At 35.8% G+C, this 22,695-nt stretch overlaps 4 protein-coding genes and 1 pseudogene across 4 annotated transcripts; 4 read left to right on the forward strand and 1 right to left on the reverse strand.

Annotated features, from left to right (window-relative positions):
- Nucleotides 1-1,723: 1,723 nt before the first annotated feature.
- Nucleotides 1,724-2,905, forward strand: LOC105165502 (glutathione S-transferase U25). The gene is made up of 2 exons (XM_011084530.3): nt 1,724-2,141; nt 2,255-2,905. Exons 1-2 carry the CDS (start codon nt 1,827-1,829, stop codon nt 2,606-2,608), a joined length of 669 nt encoding a protein of 222 aa, XP_011082832.1. The 5' UTR covers nt 1,724-1,826; the 3' UTR covers nt 2,609-2,905.
- Nucleotides 2,906-4,700: 1,795 nt separating this feature from the next.
- On the forward strand, nt 4,701-8,222 carry LOC105165501 (glutathione S-transferase U25-like). Its single transcript, XM_011084528.3, has 2 exons — nt 4,701-7,604; nt 7,718-8,222. Exons 1-2 carry the CDS (start codon nt 7,290-7,292, stop codon nt 8,069-8,071), a joined length of 669 nt encoding a protein of 222 aa, XP_011082830.1. The 5' UTR covers nt 4,701-7,289; the 3' UTR covers nt 8,072-8,222.
- A 2,379-nt stretch (nt 8,223-10,601) lies between these two features.
- On the forward strand, nt 10,602-12,294 carry LOC105165500 (putative glutathione S-transferase). Its single transcript, XM_011084527.3, has 2 exons — nt 10,602-11,079; nt 11,556-12,294. Exons 1-2 carry the CDS (start codon nt 10,765-10,767, stop codon nt 11,898-11,900), a joined length of 660 nt encoding a protein of 219 aa, XP_011082829.1. The 5' UTR covers nt 10,602-10,764; the 3' UTR covers nt 11,901-12,294.
- Nucleotides 12,295-12,513: 219 nt separating this feature from the next.
- LOC105165830 (glutathione S-transferase U25 pseudogene) lies at nt 12,514-14,265 on the reverse strand (annotated as a pseudogene).
- A 2,935-nt stretch (nt 14,266-17,200) lies between these two features.
- Nucleotides 17,201-22,638, forward strand: LOC105165499 (Leucine-rich receptor-like protein kinase family protein). The gene is made up of 3 exons (XM_011084526.3): nt 17,201-21,353; nt 21,486-21,869; nt 22,213-22,638. Exons 1-2 carry the CDS (start codon nt 18,440-18,442, stop codon nt 21,866-21,868), a joined length of 3,297 nt encoding a protein of 1,098 aa, XP_011082828.1. The 5' UTR covers nt 17,201-18,439; the 3' UTR covers nt 21,869; nt 22,213-22,638.
- Nucleotides 22,639-22,695: the final 57 nt, after the last annotated feature.

Raw genomic sequence — 22,695 nt, forward strand, 5'->3', positions numbered from 1 at the left:
TCTCAATTATAACAGAACAATAGATTTAAAATTATGTATAAATTTGCGGATAATTGGTTTTTTGGCATCCTCGAATTGAACTCTTTCGACACATTACATTTTAAAATTAAGAAAATGACAGATTGCACTTTCAGTCTCACTTTTCCTTTTTGTAGTACATCTTGACTCACAATCCGACTGAAATGGCCCCTCTGAAAAATAATTTTTCAGTAAAAAAAAATATTATTCTCATTATTCCTGCATGAAATTTCCACAGTTGCTGGTTGTGGCCTTGTGGCACGTAAGTTAGCAAAGAAGATATCTGCAAATGACATTTTATACCCAATTTAACATTGTAAAGACCCATATATGCCACAATACAGAGATCTTCTCCGATTAATGCATGACACAATCTTTCGAAAGGAGCAAATAGATCTGGCAAAAATCTTATCTCTTGTCCATTTTGCTTTCTCGTAACCAGCTTAACCTGGGTTTCTTGGATGGGAATGTCTTTTTGTAGTGGGAAGCATGATAAGATCATTTTGACTTTTATAACTGATCTGACTCATTGCAATAGGATTTGCATGTAATCTCCATTCCGTCAACAGCTTGCTGAAATTCGCAATTGGATGGTCACCGTTTTTGGGTTTCTAGAGGCAGTAATTGAACAAATGACGAAATGACCTACCCCAAAGGCTCTCCAAATTTCGAAAGCTTATGAGTACTTCAGGTCGAAACTTGCGAGGGAGCCTTGGCAAGCATCTATATGGAAGGCTTTTATCGCGCCGAAGTACTCATTTATCTTGTGGCTTGACTTGCGCAGTAGACTAACTATAAGGGACAGACTTGGGTTCCTCCAAGAGGAAGATTTGTGCTCCCTGTGCATCCCAAGGAATCGACCAAGCACATTTTCTTTGAGTGTCCGTTCAACAACTTCATTTGGTCATGTATCCGTAACTGGCTTGGCATTAGGCGGACTATGTCAACCCTTCAAAGTGCGGTCAAGTGGCTCAAGAAGGAGAAAACAAGTTCCTCCGTGCAGAACAAAGCGCGACACCTCGCTTTGGCATGCACGGTCTACACACTTTGAGGCATCGCAATGAAGTCATCTTTGAGGGCTCAACACCCTGTCCCGAGGGGCTTATTATTTCAGTTAAGGTTACATTGTATAGGGTCTTTTGGACGCTTTTCCCATACGGTTTGATTGTTTCTTAATTTTTAGTGTGGGCTTTTTATATCTCTCCGAGTATGCCGGAGTATACTGTAAATATTTTTGGATGAATGAAACTTACATTTCACCAAAAAAAAAAAAAAAAAAACATTCATGCAGAAATAATGAGAAGAAATGTTCTTTTTGGCTAAAAAAAAATAATATTTTTTTAACTGAAAAGTTATTTCTCGGAGGGCATTTCAGTCGAAATGTTGGCCAGGGTTGCACTACGCCAAGCAAAAGTGAGTTTAAGGTTGTAATCTGCCCTTTTCTGCATTTTGAGAATGTAATATGCCAAAAGGGTCGCTGTACTCATTGATATTCAGGAATTCATTGATATTCATGCCAGAGGGTCGCTGTACGGAATAGACGGCGGAGGCAGCCGGGGTCGTCCTTTTCATTGATATTCAGGAATTCATTGCCTTCACGTACATAAACACAGGCCTTAGCCGCATTACGTACTGCTGTAGGCTTCTCTGGTTCAGTCGTTGGAGATTTTTTTATATAGGGAGGGAGGGGTATTCATGCCGTGACCACTCCCTCTTTATATATATAGTGAGACATCAACACCTTTCCTCTCCAAACACACGCACACCATTCACCTCTTCTCTTGTTTTCACCATTCTAAAACAGAAAAATGGGGGATGAGTTGATTCTATTGGGTTATGATATTAGTATGTTTGCGATGAGGGTCAGCATCGCATTGGATGAGAAGGGTATCGAGTATGAGTACAGGGAGGAGAGCTTGGACAACAAAAGCCCGCTATTGCTTGAGATGAATCCAGTTCACAAGAAGGTCCCGGTCTTGATTCACAATGGGAAACCCGTTTCTGAGTCGCTCATCATCCTTGAGTACATAGACGAGGTGTGGAACGACAAGCCCCCGTTGCTGCCTTCTGATCCTTACCAGAGAGCTCAAGCTAGATTCTGGGCTGATCTTATTGACAAAAAGGTACGTACGTCCTTTCTACGAATATTATTCTAAAAATCCTCAATATATGTACAAACGCAGTAACAATTTACAATTTTGCTAAACTGATTGCACCCCGCAATGCATATTTTCAGATATACATTAATGGTGGAAGAGTTGTCTGGTTTAGCAAAGGAGAGGAGCAAGAAGCAGGGAAGAAGGAACTGATGGATGGGCTGAAGCTGTTGGAAGCAGAGTTGGGAGAGAAGGTTTACTTTGGTGGTGACAAGTTTGGATTTTTAGATGTGGCCTTAATCCCTTTCTACAATTGTTTTGATACCTTTGAGAGATGTGGGAAGTTGAGGATTGAAGAACACTGCCCCAAACTCATTGCCTGGGCCAAGAGATGCATGGAGAAAGAGAGCGTCTCCAAGTCCTTCGCTATGGCTCATCCTTCCAAGATTGATGAGTATGTCTTGATGACGAGGAAGAAATATGGTATCGAATGAATGATCAGCAATTATAATACACTAATGATACAGCGATAAGTTTATTACAGTTGTCTTATAATTGGTTTAGGCCTGTTTGAACTTTTTGAATTGTTTTTCTTTGTTTTTTAGGAGAAAGAGAGATAATAAAAGTATTACCGTGTGTTTCTTTTAACATGTTTTTTTTAGATTTGTAATTGTATTAAGATAAATAAAGAAAACATTGTACTGTGTCTTTCGTAAAGACATGTTTAGATAATGACAAAAATGAAAACTATCAAAGCCTTTTGTTTATGCTATTCGGGAAATTCTAATCCAGATCTAACAATTGCTATGATTGGTGTACAATTCAAGAAAAATGATCAATTACATAGCAAGTACTATACACTTGCTTTTGATTGGTTCGACTCGACCAAGCTTAATTAGGATAAGAATTTTTCATATATAGTATTCTTAACATTTGCTTCATTTTTGTAGTTACAGATGAAAGTACAATTTCTACTTTAGATGGGGAAATCTAAAGAATCAAATTGGAAAAGGTAAATTTAGAATAAAACTATGTCATTTAAATAAAGTTGAACTTATTTATATCTATCTATATTATTATAAAAGAAAATTCTTTTATCGTACCGATTCTTGAATTGGTCCAATTTATCATTTAATTCATTCTATTTCTTTCAAAAAAAGAAAAAAAAGATGATTGTAGTAATAATTTTAATAATTTTTAATAACCCTATAATTATAATTTATCTATTTTTCTCTTAATCCACTATACCAATTATCGAGTTATTTATTTAAATATTATAAAAAGAATTTGTAAGAATACCGCAAATTTGGGAGAATTGCAAAATTAACTTTTTTTATATTTTTTTTAAATTTTGGTTGACGTCGTTAGTGCCACTAATTTTTTTCCAAACACCTCAATTTATTTATTTATTTTTTACACACTTTTTTCTTTTACAAATCACCACTTTTTTCAAAGATTAAACTCTTCTTAATTTAGATTGAATTTTCTTTCTTAAATTATATTATGGGAAACACTCCCGTATTAACAATATTTGGATAAAAATCTCAAATACACCAACTCTATATTGTAAACGAATTACACAAATAGGCTAAAATTTTAAGGTAATTAACTTTAAAAAAAAGTGACTAATTAAATGACAAATATATGCACACTAAGCTCTCTCCGAAATTGACGACATGGCGAATGAAGCTTTCCCTATCCGCTCCATTTCTTGGTCCAAATTCAGCCGTCTCTGGGGCATCCCGACTAGTTTCTATTTGTTGACGTGTCCATGGGGCCCTTGTGTATTTTCGCCGAACTATGGGCCCCCTTCATACCTAGTCGATCGTGATATCTTGTTGGGCCAGTCAAGGCAGAGCGAGAGATGAAAAGGTCGAAGAAAAAAAGAAAAAATTATATTATATATAATACTATAAATATATTATACATATTATTTAATTAATTTGATTCAAAAAAAAAAAATATGGATAAAATTTTTCAAATATGAAGTCCCAGAATTCACTGGCAGAGGTCCTGGTCCATTTGCATCCACCAAAATCCACACCTTACACATAGAATCAGCTCCAACCCACTTGCTCCCTTCCGCCACTCCCTCTACATACTGTGGCAACACTTTCTCCTACACACACACACACACCATTCACCTCTTCTCGTTGCTTTACCCATTCTTGTTTTTCTTCTTTCACATAAACTATGGCGGATGAGTTGATTTTGTTGGATGTTCATGTTAGTATGTTTGGGATGAGGGTCAGAGTTGCATTGGCTGAAAAGGGTATTGAGTATGAGTACAGGGAGGAGAACTTGGCCAACAAGAGCCCGCTTGTGCTTGAGATGAACCCAGTTCACAAGAAAATCCCAGTCTTGATTCACAATGGGAAACCCATTTCTGAGTCGCTCATAATTGTTCAGTACATAGACGAGGTGTGGAAGGATAAGTTCCCATTGCTGCCTTCTGATCCTTACCAGAGAGCTCAAGCTGGGTTCTGGGTTGATCTTATTGACAAAAAGGTACTTACGTCCTTTCTACGAATATTATTATGAGATTCTTATTATAAAAATCTCACTGTATGCTAAATATAATTTCCCAAACTATAGAGAAGGGGAGTATAATTATCCCTATAAAATATTCATGTAAGAAAAAATGGTGGAATACAAAACCAATAAGTCGAAAATTTGAACAATCAGTATCTAAGAGCCAAAACTGCTTTCACCTATGAGTAATTTCATGCATGCTGACAGTTAATAGACTTCAGCACATCAGACATGCAGAATAGGAAAAGTCAGGTAAGTATCTACCTGACCTAATGGGGCAAGCACTTTTCTTCTTAGATATTGATTGTTCAAAATTTCGACTTGTTGGTTTTATCTACAACCAGTGTTTCTGAGTTGAATATATTGTTTAAACAAGAGGACAATACCGAAATTCTGTTGGAACTTTTATATCGCAGAGAAATAGTCAGATCAATGAGGCTTGTGGTGTGGTTAATGCGATAATTCTTTTTCAGCTAACACAACATGCAGTTTCTTGTGCTATCCAGTCTAAATGCTTATGAGGGTTGAAAATTGTCATGAAGATCTCTGTAGTTTTGATTTGTTTTAAAACAAATGTTGTGGATGGTATTTTGGCTACATACTTGATGCTAGCCATCAGCATATTTGATAATTAAATTGATTTTATTTGCCCCCTAATTTATGTGATGAAGAGGTTAAGCTTTCAGGATGTCTATTATTGCACAGATTGTTGATTACTATTATGGTTAAAGGCAATTTTAGTCCCCTAACTATAGGCCATTCTCGTTTTAGTCCCGTAAGTTACTAGAGTTTCAATTTTATCCCGTAAAACTGAAAAATTTTCAATTTTAGTCCAATTTGGTCGGAAAAATGTGTAGATCGCCGGAAAAAGTCACATGCAAAGCATGTGACTTTTTAAATTGGGGGCTGGATCGTGATTGGCTGGAGAAGTTGATGTGGCGCAGACGTGGCGCCCAAATGGAAATTAGAAAAAAAAACTAACTTAATCCACGTCAGCTGTTTGCGTTGCTGTTGTTCTTGTTACATGACCGGGTGAGTCAACTCAGTCGAGTTAGCTGAGTTGACCGTGTTAGCTTCCAAGGAAGCCGATTCCGTCGAGGCTCCAGTGGCCACTTCTGATCAGAGAGGAAGGTCCGCCATTGTAGGGCGAGCTCAGTGGTGGTTCTCCGCCTGAAATCCGCCGTCATACGGCGGAGAATCGAGCGCGCGACCGTCGGCAAAGGCAGAGGATAGCTTTTGTTGGATCTTTGCACATAGGTGACCAAAATCGATGGCACTGGTCTCAAAAGATTCGCTAGAACGAGAGGCATTCAATGGTGGTCTTCCGAGCCGGTGGTTCGTTCAGACGAAGGAGAAAACGCTGGCGGAAGGTGCAGTCACGGCGGACGACGACCGAGATCTTTAAAACGATGGATCTTTGCACCTAGTTGATGAAAATGGATGAGACTAGTCCCATTAAAACCGCAGTGAGGAGACGAATCCAATGGTACCAATTCGCGATCGTGAGTCGTCATGTCGCCGGCGAATCGATGGAAATTGTCCGCGGCGGTCAATTTCAAAGCTCAGTCGCTGTCGTGGTGGGATCTCAAAATTGGTTGAGGGATTTTGTTCTCCTTGCTATGGAGAATCAAATGGTATATGTGGTGGCCAGAAATTCCAAGTAACGGTGGCGGAATTGAAGAGAGAAGGTGGCGGCGACTGGCGGGCGATTTCGCGACTTTGATTTCCCGTCTGTTTGTGCTTCTTTTCCCTTTAAATCCAAGTCAACAGTTTTTTTCTTTTTTTCTTTTAATTTTCATTTGGGCGCCACGTATGCGCCACATCAACTTCTCTAGCCAATCACGATCGAGCCCCCAATTTAAAAAGTCACATGCATCGCATGTGACTTTTTCCGGCGACCCACGCATTTTTCTAACCAAATTTGGACTGAAATTGAGAATTTTTCAATTTTACGGGACCAAAATGAAACCCTAGAAACTTACGGAACTAAAAAGGAAATTGCCTGTAATTAGGGGACGAAAATTGCCTTTAACCCTTACTATTTATGGTTCCTTGAGTCACACTACATGCAATTTGTATAAACTAAGAAATTACACCTGTTTTCGTTGCAGTTGTATATACGGATTAGATATATCTTGTAAGGATTATCTTTCATTTGCATGTAATCTTTCTCTTTGATGTGTAGTATGAAAATTCATGCAGAAATAATGAGAAGAAATGTCCTTTTTGGCTACTGAAAAGTTATTTCTCAGTCGAAATGTGGGCCAGGGTTGCACTAAGTGAGTTTAAGGTTGTAATCTGCCATTTTCTGCATTTTGAGAATGACCCTTTGTTGAACAACAGAATAGACGGCCGGGGTGGCCCTTTTCATTGATATTCAGGAATTTATTGCCTTGGCTTATATTAATATTATGTACCTAGCTATAATACGGCTACATAAACATTAAACACACAGGCCTTAGCCTCATGCATTACTTACGCCTGTATGCTTCTCTGGTTCCGTCCGTGCAGATTTTTTTTATAATTCATGCCGTGGTCAATCCTCTTTATTTATATAGTGAGGCATCAACACCTTTCTTCTCCAAACACACACACCATTCACCTCTTCTCTTGTTTTCATCATTCTAAACACACACAAAAAAAATGGGGGATGAGTTGATTCTATTGGGTTATGATATTAGTGCGTTTGCGATGAGGGTCAGAATCGCATTGGATGAGAAGGGTATCGAATATGAGTACAGGGAGGAGAGCATGGCCAACAAAAGCCCGCTATTGCTTGAGATGAACCCAGTTCACATGAAGGTCCCAGTCTTGATTCACAATGGGAAACCCATTTCCGAGTCGCTCATCATCCTTGAGTACATAGACGAGGTGTGGAACGATAAGTCCCCGTTGCTGCCTTCTGATCCTTACCAGAGAGCTCAAGGTAGATTCTGGGCTGATCTTATTGACAAAAAGGTACGTACGTCCTTTGTACGAATATTATTCTAAAAATCCTCAATATATATACAAATACAGTAACAATTTACAGTTTTGCTAAATTGATTGCACCCCACAATGCATATTTTCAGATATACATTAATGGTGGAAGATTAGTTTGGTTTAGCAAAGGAGAGAAGCAAGAAGCAGGAAAGAAGGAACTGATGGATGGGCTGAAGCTGTTGGAAGAAGAGTTGGGAGAGAAGGTTTACTTTGGTGGTGACAAGTTTGGCTTTTTGGATGTGGCCTTAATCCCTTTCTACAATTGTTTTGATAGCTTTGAGAGATGTGGGAAGTTGAGGATTGAAGAACACTGCCCCAAACTCATTGCATGGGCCAAGAGATGCATGGAGAAAGAGAGCGTCTTCAAGTCCTTCACTATGGCTCATCCTTCCAAGATTGATGAATATATCTTGATGACGAGGAAGAAATATGGAATCGAATGAATGATCTTTGACTGTAATATACTTGTCATGTGATTGATCATCATCTCTTAAATTAATTGTATACTTGTGACACGGCGACAAATGTATTGTAATTATCTTGAAATTGGTTTAGGCCATGAATAATAAAGGTATTACTGTGTGTTTTTTTTAATATGTTTGTTTTTGAGATTTGTAATAGTATTATAAGATGAATAAAAAAAAAATTGAACTGTGTTTCGTAAAAATGTATGCAAATAATCTAAGATACTTTTGACTATGTTTAGATAATGACAAAAACGAAAACTACCTAAGCCTTTTGTTTATGGTACTCCAAAAATTCTAATTAGACCTGACTCGATCAAATTTGAACTAAGTGTTATACACTTGTCATGTGATTGGTATACAATTTAAAAAAATTGATCGATTACATAGCAAGTATGATTCGCTTGCTTTTGATTGGTTCGACTCGGCCAACCTTGATTGGGACAAGTGTTTTTCATGGTATTCTAACATTTGTTTCATTTTTGTAGTTACAGATTTCAAATTTCTAGTAACAAATTTAGTAGTTTATTTGGATAATTAATTTTGTATTTAACAATTTTCAAATCGGTCAACTTTTATTTTGAACTATATTTTATGATTTTAGAATAATTTTGATATGAAATCACTTTAAAAAAGAGTTTAATTGCTCAATGTTTGCACTTGCCACTTGCCACTTGCCACTTGCCACTGTAATGTTTCTTTTAAAAGAATAATAAAAAAAAATAATTTTAATTGGGATGTTTCATATTTAATTATATGCAAATAATTATCACTTATATTAATATAATATCAAAATACTAATATAGAAGCTCAATATTTAATTAAATAACGCCTCCAGTACCGAGTAATATGATTGCACAAATACAAAGTGAGTATATTGGCGTTGCTATATATAAAAGAACAATCTTTCCGACCAATTAATCAAATTAATTAGTTTATATTTTACTTTAGTATATGAATAATATCAAATATATAGTGAATAAAATATGAAATTCTAAATATAGTAAATCTTTTAATTTTAATAGTGTTAAATAAATTCAAATGATATGAAAGTCCAATTTCAACTTTAGATGGGAAAATCTAAAGAATCAATTGGAAAAGATAAATTTAGATTAAAACTATGTCATTTAAATAAAGGAACTTATCTATATCTATCTATATTATTATAAAAGAAAACTCTTTTATCATATCAATTCTTGAATTGGTTCTATTTTTATCATTTAATTCGTTCTATTTCTTCAAAAAACAAAAAAAATCGACCATAGTAATAATTTTAATAATTTTTATTAATCCTATAATTATAATTTATCTATTTTTCTCTTAATCCACCATACCAATTATCGAGTTATTTATTTAAATATTATAATTTTTTTTTGTAAGAATATCGCAAATCTAGGAGAATTGTAAAAATAATTTTTATATTTTTTTATTAGGCGAACGACTCAAATTTTTTTATATATTTTTTTTTAATTTTAGTTGATGTCGTTAGCGCCATGAACGACACCAAGTTTTTTTATTTTTTATTTTTAATTTTGGTTGATGTTGTTAGTGCCACTAACGACTTGGGACTTGGCCACATAGTTTTTTGTGCCCAAGTCGTTAGTGCTACTATCAATTTGGGCCATTTTTTTTTAAATTTTCGTTATTATAATTAAAAATATAATATATTAATTAATTAATTAATACTTATTATTTTGAATTTTATAATATTTTGAATTCTTACAATAAAAATTATATTAATATTAAATTAATTTTTAACAACTAATAAAATTAAAAATTACATAAAAATAAAAAATTGTATTCAAGTAGTGGTTTCATTATTTTAGCGTCTTCAATCTTGTCTTGGAATATTATTTTGATGCAATGGTGCTTGACTTTGTTGTGATTGGATATGAATTTTCTGTCTTGCATGTGCTTGGGGTCGGTCCATCTCATTAGGAATTCTGGTACTTTGTTATTGACCCGAACGAGTAGAGGTGCGTATAGAGTGTCGTGGACTAATTGAAATTTTAAGACATCCCAATACTCTTTATCCATCAAAGGTTGGAAAGACATGGAATATGTCACTATGTAAAACATTTAATCATAATATTGCTTAACCATTGATGCAATATTAAGTTTATATGCAGCACACCTTCTGAGCATGAGAACAAGGATTCTAAATTGACTTTATTTGCCACATGAACACTCCCGTGTAGTAATTTTGACAATGTGAGTGTTGCATCTCTATCCATGATATCGTTTTGTAACCATTGAGATGAACTGTTCGAACTGATTAAACATTGTTACCATATGTTTTACAGAATGTTCGAACTAATGTTTGAATAACTTGTATGTATAGTCTATCCGTAATACCTTGATGAGCCAGTCAAAGAAAAAAATATATTATATAATAGGATAAATATATTATACTTGTTATATAATTAATTTAATTTGAAAAAAATTAATATGGATAAAAATTTTCAAATTTGAAGTCCCCAGAATTCACTGGCAGAGGTCGTGTTCCATTTGCATCCACCAAAATACCCCTTTCACATACATCAGCTCCAACTCACTTGTTCCCTTAGCCACACCCTCTACATACTGTGACAACACTTTCTCCTACACACACACACACCATTCACCTCTTCTCGTTGCTTTCCCCATTCTTGTTTTTCTTCTTTACATAAACTATGGCGGATGAGTTGATTTTGTTGGATGTTCATGTTAGTATGTTTGGGATGAGGGTCAGAGTTGCATTGGCTGAAAAGGGTATTGAGTATGAGTACAGGGAGGAGAACTTGGCCAACAAGAGCCCGCTTTTGCTTGAGATGAACCCAGTTCACAAGAAAATCCCAGTCTTGATTCACAATGGGAAACCCATTTCTGAGTCGCTCATAATTGTTCAGTACATAGACGAGGTGTGGAAGGATAAGTTCCCATTGCTGCCTTCTGATCCTTACCAGAGAGCTCAAGCTAGGTTCTGGGCTGATTTTGTCGACAAAAAGGTACTCATTTTTCTTTGTTTTTATGTTAATATTCTGTCTTAAGTTACTGCTTCTAGAAATTTTGGTTTTGGTAAAGTAGTTGAGCTGCAGATTTCTTGTTCTCGGATGAGCTTTTAGTTGCAGCTATTAATGAAAGAATCAAGAATGTGTGTGTAGTCCTTATGAGAGCTTGCCGGAATTGAAAAAAGAGTTTTTGGAGTGCTAGTTTTAGCTTCCAAACGACGCTTGGTCCATCATTACCATTCATTATCCCAATGGTTAGGATTTCTTGAAACTCGTCAAATTATTGTGTACCAATTTCTTGTATTTAGTTTAGGATTTGGGCACAAAGGTGGCCCTCATTTGTTAATTTTAATAGTGAGCTTATTGATATATAGTGATGCATATCACCCTCTTTTATTACTTTGTTACAACAAAAAATAGCCTCTATTACTAACCGTGCGGAGGTATGAACTTATCTATATATGGCGAATTAGATATTTGATGCTGGAAGAAGAATATGGACAAGAAAAGGAGAAGAGCAAGAAGCGGCCAAGAAAGAATTTATCGATGCCCTTAAGTTGTTGGAAGGGGAGCTGGGAGAGAAGGCTTACTTTGGTGGTGACAAGTTTGGGTTTGTAGATGTGGCCTTGATTACTTTCTACAGTTGGTTTGATACCTATGAGACTTGTGGCAACTTCAGTGTCGAAGAGCATTGCCCCAAACTGGTTGCATGGGCCAAGAGATGTATGGAGAAAGAGAGCGTCTCCAAGTCCTTGGCTGATCCTAAAATGGTTTATGAAGCCGTCTTGATGCTGAAGAAGAAGTTTGGTATTGAATAGCAGGTACTTCTGCTATCTCTTCCAGTGTCTCAGCAGCTATTTATCCATAGGTCTCTAGTCGCTTTTTCGCTTGGAAATTTTATGTGTTTTGAATGTTTGTAATATATCTTCGAGTCGTTCTACAAAGCACCTGATCCACAGTTGGCAAGCGGATTATAGCCCATTTTGTGCTTGATCAATAGTGTTGTATGGATCAGGAGTGTAGCATCCTTCGCATCCAAGAATTCACCATTTCAATATTTCATAGTGTGTTGAAATAGTGGAATGATAAAGGGATATTGGCTGGATAGGGTTGAGCGTGGAATTGTAGTGAATGTAGTTTACTTTGCAAACTATGACGTTTTTTTGATTTGCAGGTAATTTTGGTAATAAGGCTTTGGTTTAGTCGTTTTCAGTCTAAATGTCGTATTATATCCTGTCCTGAACAAGGTTATTCTGACTTAATTCTCCATTTGACTCAAGAAAAGGATAAATTGATTCAAGATCCTTAAAGATGTCAATTATCATAGCAGATCAAAACATAGAATTCATACTAGACATACATAGCATAGATTTTCTAGTCCTTAATTCTTTGCTGCAACATGGTTGATGAGGGCCATAAGTTTTTAGCAGTCTATTTCAATCCAAACATCCTTCTGAAGCACACAACCAAATCGACCATCTTGTTTGGTTCCACTAAACACTTAGATACACTCTCCCTCTGAGAGCACCGCCTACCCCATGCAATCAGCTTGGGGCACTCTGCTTCTATGATGAAACTTCCAAAGGTCTCATAAGCAGGAAACCACATGTAGAATTCCAAAAGAGCAATATCCAGATATCCAAACGTCTCCCCTCCGGAATAAGGCTTGTCTCCTAATACTCCTTCCAGCACCTTCAAGTTCTCTATCAACTCCTTCTTGCCTTCTGCTGCCTCATGTTTGTATCTATGCCATGTTATTTTACCCCCAGCACCATACACCTGCACATATATATATACACAACACCCCTGAGGTTTGGGGACATAATCTAATTTCATCATATATCAAGAAAAGAAACTCATTTTCATATGCACAAGTAATATTACAAGTTACGGACTTTTATTTATTTTATTTTGTTGTTTTTTTTTTAATTTATAATAGTAACAAAGAATAAAACTTTGAGTTGGAATTGAGAATGTAGAGGTGAATGTATATGTGTGTATATGAATAATCACGTGGCCAAACATGAATTATTTAATAGTGAAAAGCAAAAAGGATCATAATTGATTAAAATAAAGACACAAAAGCACAACTTAATTAAAGTGAAAAATTGCACTAATCAATAATGGTATGTGGGATTCTACGGAAATATATATATATGTATATATATATATATATATTGTCTAATCATCACTGAGGATCTAACATTAAGAGCTTATTCACAAACAACAAATTATTTCCTCAATTATAAACACTAATACTCACACTCATCCAAACAAATTTAAAGATCCTTAATTTATAAACCGTTGTTGGGATTTCTAAGTTGTAATAGATCCTTGATGCTGGTATATTCATGGATTTAATATTTCATGTGTTGGTTAGATCATGTTTGATATACTTGTGGTTGGATATGAAATTTCAAGTACGATCAATTATCAATCACGCCGATGAGGTCTAATTGACGAAGATGAGGCCTCATGATTAGAGGTGGCAATAAGTTCCATACCCACCTCAACCTGTCTCTAATGGGGCAGGTTCGAATCCAAAAAAATATTAGTCGGGATGGGTAACGGGTCCTAGAAATTAGGACCTGCTCGGGTACGGGGTAGGTCTCGGGTCCATAGAGACTCGCCTCAGATATTATATATATATTACTTTAAAAGCATTGACGTGTTCTCGTCGTTGGTTGTGGAATGAGGTAAATGATAAGTAAAATTTTTAATCATATTTTTCTTTTATTATATTTGGTAGAATAAATATTAATAAAACATTATATTTTTTGTTTGTTTATTGTTAGGTACTTGTTCAACAGTTGAAAAATTAAAATCTTGTCCAAAAATTCTTGACGAGAAAAAAGATAGATGATGATGTTATATTTATTTTGATTTGAGAATTTATTTTTAGACTTGAATATTTGAGGAGCAAATTTATTTGTAACTGATATGTTGAAATACTTTTTTATATCTGTACAATAAATAAAAAATAAAAATATAACCAGGTCCACCGGGTAAGACCCGCCCCGGCGTATTTTGTACCGAGGAGGCACAGGGTAGGGCGAGGTGTAAAAAAACCGGCGCGGGACGAGTCTCAAGTCCGTCCCGAAGTTGGCGGGTGAGTCTCGAGTCCATCCAAACCTGTCTTGGACCCACCCCGTTGCCACCTCTACTCATGACATTAGAGGCCATGAGTTCATCCCGCTTTATACGTGGGATGTTGGTTCACTGAATAGTATGTAGATATTATTAATATAATGGTAGGCGTTGATTTGATTTAGTATATTTGATATTACTAACCATAATATGACTGTTATGATAATTTATCAAATCTGACAACAATAATTATAATTAATTTATTTTAATTAATAATAGTTAATCATTCTTACTCTAAAAAATTAAGTCTCACGTGTTCTTGAATTTGAAGTGTCATTGCCGACTCTTACAAACTATACTAGACTCTTGATAGTGTTTATGGTGTCGGAATCGATGTTAAAAACAAAAAAAAAAAAAAAAATAGAAAAGGTTACGGAGAAAAGAAGTACAGTTGTTTCGTGTGAGAGAGGAATTCCTGGTTTACATTTGATTGAGTGTTGGTGATTTCTTCTCTCAGCCGACTCACACTATTTCCTAATATATTTTATCTTCATTCATTATTCTGTATTAATTGATGATATAAAAATCAGATTGACTACTTTAAAATAATAAATATTATTGTATTATATCATACTCAATTACTTACCTAAATTACATTAACATCCTTCTTACATTAGATCCAAATATATAATATTTTTCTTTCTTTTGCAAAATTATAATTACGCCCCTTAAAATTGTAGTTATAATTATAAATATACTTCCTATTCATTTGCAAAAGTTTATATAAACACCTTCTGAGGAATGTACTTTACACTAAAGGGCTATATATATAATTTCGCGAAAGACAGAAAGTATTTGTACAGTTAGACTTAATTTTAAGAAATGTCAATTTATTTATTTATTTATTTTTGCCAGATATTGTAAAAGGTATCAGCAGGAAGGCCTTTCCTCCCTTTTTTTTTTCTTTAGATATATTTTTTTGGCTAAAAAAAAGTTATGGTAAATATTTTTACTATGATTTTTTTAGTTGTGACAAATAATTTTTTTCATGACGAAAAAGTTAAATTTTTTACATCAATTTTATTTAACTGTGGGTATTAATAATTATTTATTATAATTTTCAACCATATCATTAATATTATAGCCAATAATATTTTTTTTAATGTCGTCATCGCAATTCCCATCAAAACTCAAAGTAAATGGAAATAAATTATCATAATTATATATGAATTTTTACTATTAAAAAATTGATTCGAATTTTTGTCCATACACTTATTTTATAAGAAGACACAATGAGTTGTACTCGAATCACCCCGTAAATGATCTGAACATTATATGGGTTCGAGTCCTGCTGAAAGGTCCAATGGTCGTCGTTTATATACACTCATGAAGTTAGGCAGGAGACTTTTTTTCATTCTTTTTATTGTTTGATAGGTCTTCTTTATCAATTAAAAAGGAATAAAATTCTATTTATTTTGACTATTGTGAATTAATTAAGTAGGGAAAATTGAATGTATGATTACCACTTGCATATGAGTCAACTAACACAGTGACCATTTTATATTCCCGTGAACACATCCAATTCCAAACACGGCTTTAAGTCCATTTCAACATTAAATTTATTATAAGATTTATTAGACATTAAATTCTATATTTAATAAGTTGAACTATTCAAATTTTTCATAGATATATGGCACCCAATTTTTATAGGTCTTTTTTGATTGACGTGTCCTATTACTATAAATATCATTGATCTGAATCGAGATCGTTAGTCATATCAAAAAGCATACTTACAAAATCATCATAGGAGAATTGCTTCGGAAATGGCGCTAGAAATGAAGAGGGATATGTGATTTCTTCTCTATCGAACAATGGACGTCAAATCTCTTTTTTATAGAGGTGAGGAATATAGAAATTGTATTACCGATCTAAATTTTGAACGTGAGATAATAGTACAACTATCGAGACTCCTTTCAGCATAAAAGAACATGATAAAACTCTTTTGAATTATAACTCCTAATAAAAGAGAATAGGTCATTCTATATAACAATAACGGATCCGCATCATATCAGAGATTTTTTATGAGCTATGTAAGTCCATTTTTTACACCAACTCATTTAAATTTTCAAGAATCGAGACATGTCTACATTCTATCCACTATAATTATGATGGGATAGCATAAGAGTCTTGTGAATCTGACTATACGAAAGTGAGCAAAGGCAAACGAGGAAACGTTGAAAATAAATATTGACTAAGATTGACATTTTTAGTTTTTTTTTCTTCTATAAAAAAACAATAGTGTTATTAAAAATTTCAAGAACAATTAAACTAAAAAGAATAATAAAATATAAATTACATAAACTCAACAGCCAGCACATGGAATAGGAAAATAAAATTGAGTAAGATCAGTGATTTTAAGATAAATCCCTTGGCTAAAGAGGTCAAAAATAGACTGCTAATAGTGCTTTCCCTACCACCCACACACTGCTTGACATGTTTTTCACTTTAAATAATTAATTTTTCATATCTTGATATATTTACTTGCTCTTTATTGTCTCTACCAAACTATTGACTTCACTAAATTATTTTTAAATATACTGAATCATGTAATTTTATTTTATTTTTTTTAAAGAGCAGAATTATTTTATTGAATTTAACAAAAATTAAATAAACGATAAAGTTATAGTTCCTAAAAGATAGTTCCGCAGTTTGAGCTTTAAAATCTCTTATTAGAAATCTTGGGTTCAAAATTTGAATGTGTGCGTGAGCGAAAGTTAAAAAAAGAAAAAAATAGTTACAGTCATATTTTGAGGTTTGGTGTAATTACACGTAAATTTTTTGTAGTTTGAAGAATAACATTTATTATCTTAATGTTTATTTCTGTTTAACAAATAGATATCTCCATTAAACAAAATTCACAGATTTTATTGATATTAATAAAAAATTAGATTTACTTAGGATAGATTTAGTATTCACTTATTACAAATAGTAGCTTCCAATGGATAGGTAAAGCAATTTCCAGGGTTGGCAAAGCCAACAGCCGAAGTCTAAGAAAGTAGGCAAGATGCCATGAAAGATTAGCTTTCAATTCCAATTCAATCATCCACTAAGGGGAGCCAGCCAACTACTCATAGTCTTCATGCAAATCATGACAAATTTAGACCAATTTAATACCATCACCAACAAAAAAGCGTAGAAAACAACAACACAGAAGGCCCAAATGCACAAAACAGGGGGGGGGGGGGGGATGAGTTGCACAGTACATGTTTGTCAAAATTTCAAACCCATTTTTTCAGGCTCAGAAAACAATGGCAAAGATTGTAATCCTAGTATTCCCACGTCCCATCTCTGTCTTTGCCCTCCATATAGTATAAAGCAACAGATTCTTTTTCCCCCAATACACCAATTTTCAACCAATAATAGAGATAAAGGAATGATGATCTCAAGAACAAGAAAAAGGAGGAGGAGAAAGAGGGTAATTGTGGAGCTTCAGAATTCAGCACTCACAGACTCACATGCAGCACATTAATTCATTTCACTCCCATCACTACTTTAAAAGTTATGGTTGACCCTTTAATTCTCTCCTGCTTTGGATTGTGACCTTCATGGTTCATCTCCTGCTTCTTGCCTTGTCAATCTGTTCACTTCTTTTCTTTCTTTTCTTCCTTCTTTTATAGGTCAGCCCCCCACCCTCCCCACCCCACCTTATTACAGAGTACAGAGAGGAGGGAAGAGAGAGAGAGAGAGAGAGAGAGAAAGGATCATTTTCTCTGTCTGCAGCTTCATATCTTTAAGCACTTCTACTGCTATTTCTTTATATAACTTATTTAGTTCCTTATTTTTCTTGAATTGTAATTGGCTCAAAAAAAGCTTAAAAAGCCCATTTCTTTGTTTCAGCTACTTGGTCTTCTGCTTGCCATGATGTTTATGACTTATTAGGATCATCAATTGTTGCTTTTCATTTATCAATCAGTCATATTCTTGAGTGACTAGGTCTTGAAGCAATGTAGTGTGCCATCTGTCCATGGACTTCTGTGCTATTCTTTAGCTGCTGCAGATATATGATTGACCCTGCCCCTGTATTCTGTAAGTAACAGGAACAGCTCTTTGTGCTCTTTTCCTTTATTTCTTTACTCCTATTAACTGAAATTCTTAGATTCTGATATGCTAGAGAGTCATGGTAGCATTCAACTATAGTTTGATCTTCTATTAGGGACGTTTTGTTTTTGAGTCCTGACTGTGAATTCCTGTATTTTTTGCTCTATCAGTAATGGGAGGCCAAATGAATTTGCATTTGATAATACTGTTTTCTTGTGCGATCATTTTGGTTCAATCACTAAATGAAGAGGGAAATATACTTTTGGAGTTCAAAAAGCCTCTTACTGATCCTTATCTTAACCTCCAAAACTGGAATTCCTCAGACTCTAGTCCTTGCAATTGGACAGGCATAGGTTGTAACCTCGATTATAAGGTTGTCTCAGTACACCTTAGTGGCCTCAATTTGTCTGGTAGTTTATCTTCAAGCATTTGCAAGCTCCCTTTTTTGATGAAGCTGAATCTGTCACAAAACTTCATTTCTGGTCCCATTCCTTATGATTTCAATTGTTTCCAAAATCTTGAGGTTTTAGACCTCTGCACCAATAGGTTCCACTGTGAATTTCCAACCCAACTCTGCAATATTACATCCCTCAGAGAGCTCTATTTGTGTGAGAATTATATAAATGGAGAAATCCCAGATGAAATTGGAAACTTGATTTCCCTTGAGGAGCTTGTGATATACAGTAACAATCTAACGGGAGAGATTCCGTCCTCCATTGGCAAATTGAAGAGACTTAGGATTGTCAGGGCTGGTAGAAATTACTTATCAGGTCCTCTTCCAGTTGAAATTAATGAATGTGAGAGTTTGGCTGTGTTAGGCTTGGCAGAAAATAGGCTAGAGGGTCCTTTCCCTTCTCAGCTGCAAAAGCTTAAGAGTCTCACCACCTTGATTCTTTGGAATAATCTTTTTGATGGTGAAATTCCTCCTGAGATAGGAAATTTTACTGGTTTGGAGGTGCTAGCCCTGAATGGGAATCAATTCACAGGAGCCATTCCCAAAGAAATTGGAAGACTGGCTCAGCTGAACAAACTGTATCTTTACACAAATCAATTGAATGGAACAATTCCAATTGAGTTAGCAAATTGTTCAAGTGCAGTTGAGATTGATCTTTCTGAGAATCGGTTGACGGGGTTCATCCCAAGAAACTTGGGTCGAATTTCTAATCTTCAGTTGCTTTATCTTTTTGAGAACCACCTCCAAGGACATATTCCTGAAGAGCTAGGGCAGTTGAAGCAACTGAGAAAACTTGATTTGTCCATAAATAACTTGACAGGTTCAATTCCTCTAGAGTTCCAAAATCTCCCATTCCTCAAAGACTTTCAGCTTTTCAATAATCATCTCAATGGTATCATCCCTCCGTTTCTTGGTGCTAACAGCAACCTCTCTATTGTTGACATTTCCAAGAATAATATTGTAGGCAGCATACCCGCCCATATATGCAAATTTCAGAAATTGACTTTTCTTAGCCTTGGATCGAATAAGTTGTCTGGTAACATTCCCCATGGCCTAAAGACTTGCAAATCGCTTGAGCAGCTAATGTTGGGAGACAACTTACTTACTGGAAGCCTTTCTGTTGAATACATGAAACTTCAGAACCTTTCAGCACTTGAGCTTCATCAAAATCGATTCTCAGGGCTTATACCTTCAGAAGTGGGAAATTTTAGGAACATAGAGAGACTCCTTCTGTCACATAACCATTTCACTGGCCACATTCCTCCTGAGATGGGCAAACTTGTCAAGCTTGCTGCTTTCAACGTCTCTTTTAACCGACTATTTGGTGGGATTCCTCAACAATTGGGCAATTGTATAAAGCTTGAGAGGCTTGATCTTAGCAGTAATTGGTTTACTGGCTCCCTCCCGGGCAAACTTGGAATGCTAGTGAAACTGGAACTGTTGAAGATATCTGATAATAGATTCACTGGACCAATACCAGGAACCTTAGGGGGTCTAGTTAGGTTGACAGAACTGCAAATGGGAGGAAACTTCTTTTCCGGTAGTATTCCTGTTGAACTCGGCCAACTTACTGCTCTTCAGATTGCCCTCAACATCAGTCATAACAATCTCACCGGCTTGATTCCGAGCAGTCTGGGGAACCTGCGGATGCTTGAATCACTTTATTTGAATGATAATCAGCTGAGTGGTGAAATTCCGACCTCCATAGGAGTGCTTCCGAGCCTAATGGAATGCAACCTTTCTAATAATAATCTTGCCGGTGTGGTGCCAAACACCCCAGCATTCCAAAAGATGGATGCTAGTAATTTTGGTGGAAACAATGGCCTATGTGTATTAGGCTCAAATCATTGCCATTTATTTCCAAGCCCATCATCTGCTCCAAATCCAGGCTGGTTGAAGGAAACTTCTGAGAAGGAAAAAATAGTGACCATTGTTTCATTCTGTATCGGAGTGATCTCCTTAACCTTCATCGTGGCAGTTTGCTGGGTTATGAGGAGCCAGAGATCCACTTTTGCTTCACTTGAAGACCAACTGAAAACTGACGACTTGGATAGCTATTACTTTCCGAAAGAAGGTTTCAGCTATCAGGACCTTGTGGAAGCTACTGGGAATTTTTCAGACACGGCTATTGTGGGAAAGGGTGCGTGCGGGGTTGTCTACAAGGCAGTAATGACTGGTGGTGAGGTGATTGCAGTTAAAAAGTTGAAGTCGCGTGGAGAAGGAGCTAGTGCCGACAACAGTTTTCGTGCCGAAATATCGACTCTTGGGACAATTAGGCACAAAAATATTGTGAAACTATATGGCTTCTGTTACCACCAGGACAACAATCTTATCTTATATGAGTACATGGCTAATGGGAGCCTTGGGGAAGTGCTCCATGGGAACGAGACGGCTGGTATGCTTGACTGGGATGCGCGATATAGAATTGCTCTTGGAGCTGCAGAGGGATTGTGCTATCTTCACTACGACTGTAAGCCCCAAATTATACATCGTGACATAAAATCAAATAATATCTTGCTGGATGAATATTTTGAGGCACATGTAGGAGATTTTGGCTTAGCAAAGTTGATCGACTTCTCCTTGTCGAAATCCATGTCGGCTGTAGCTGGTTCATATGGATACATTGCCCCTGGTAAGAATTTGTTCTGCCAAGCTCTCTTTTTAACTATCTTTAGCAATTTGATCAACCAAGAATTTCACTTCTCTTTTGTGTTTCTGCTTTTATCATTTATGTCATAATCGTAGTTGTTTCTTATTGTCTCAGAATATGCTTACACAATGAAGGTGACAGAGAAGTGTGACATCTATAGTTTTGGAGTAGTTCTACTAGAACTAATCACGGGAAAGTCTCCAGTTCAACCCCTAGAGCAAGGAGGCGACCTGGTAACATGGGTGAGGAGATCAATTCAGAAATTAGAGATAGCATCTCAGATATTCGACCAACGTATAGATCTTAGTTCCAAACGGACAATTGAAGAGATGTCTTTAGTTCTCAAAATTGCATTGTTCTGCACCAGCACGTCGCCTCTCAATCGGCCGACCATGCGAGAAGTCATTGCCATGCTGATTGATGCCAGAGAAGGAGTCACCACTTCACTGCCATCCCCAACATCAGAAACGCCTTTAGATGGAGAAGATTTTTGCTAAGGTAGTCGATCCTGCTGCTCTCTTCACCATTGCCTCCAAAGCGCATGCATTTAGGTCATATTCAAGAATTCGCCTTTGCACTTATGGGAATCTTTTAAATATTTAAGAAATCATATATATTTTTTTAATCTCTTACCTTACCTTAAGGCAGGGATTGGTTGCACCATAGATATCGGTTGCTCCCACATTTAGTAGACAACTTCAGAAACGAGTTTTCATTCTAAAAATAGTAATGCCACCACACTTCACATACCTGAGTCACACCGGACGGTATTATGCATTTTTACCAAAGACCATTTGTTGTATTCTGATGTGAAACATTGTCTTGATATCACCATGTCCAGATTGTATGGTGCAATTGTCTTTCACATGAAGGGAGGGGCGGCCTGAAGATTATCTTCTACTTATCTTGGACGATGCTCCATGTGAGCATGTCGTTGAGAGCCGACGCCTGTGGCATGAAGTGTAAGCTGGACGGCATCCGACTCATTGCTGCTAATAAGTGAATCATCACTTCCCCATTTGATACATAGTAGTAAGCACCACTGTAGGCTTATCTTCTTTAGATATTGTATATGTACATTTTGCTGTGCGTTTTTCCTTTTGAAAAGAGCTAGTTCAGCACGTCTAGCACAAAAAAGAATTGATCTTTGACTTCAATAAACTGATCTTAGCCAAACTAGGATTGTACCTTTGCATGGATTATATTGTTGACATCGATTTTTCCTTTTTTTGAGGGGAATAAATTATCAGTTAAAAGTCCAAATAAATTGACTAATAATTGATTCCAAATAAAAATCTATTTTAAATTTGGGTTTTATGTATCT

This window comes from Sesamum indicum, linkage group LG12, assembly GCF_026168435.1.
Source record: "Sesamum indicum cultivar Baizhima isolate 11 linkage group LG12, ASM2616843v1, whole genome shotgun sequence".
Classification (NCBI taxonomy): Eukaryota; Viridiplantae; Streptophyta; class Magnoliopsida; order Lamiales; family Pedaliaceae; genus Sesamum; species Sesamum indicum.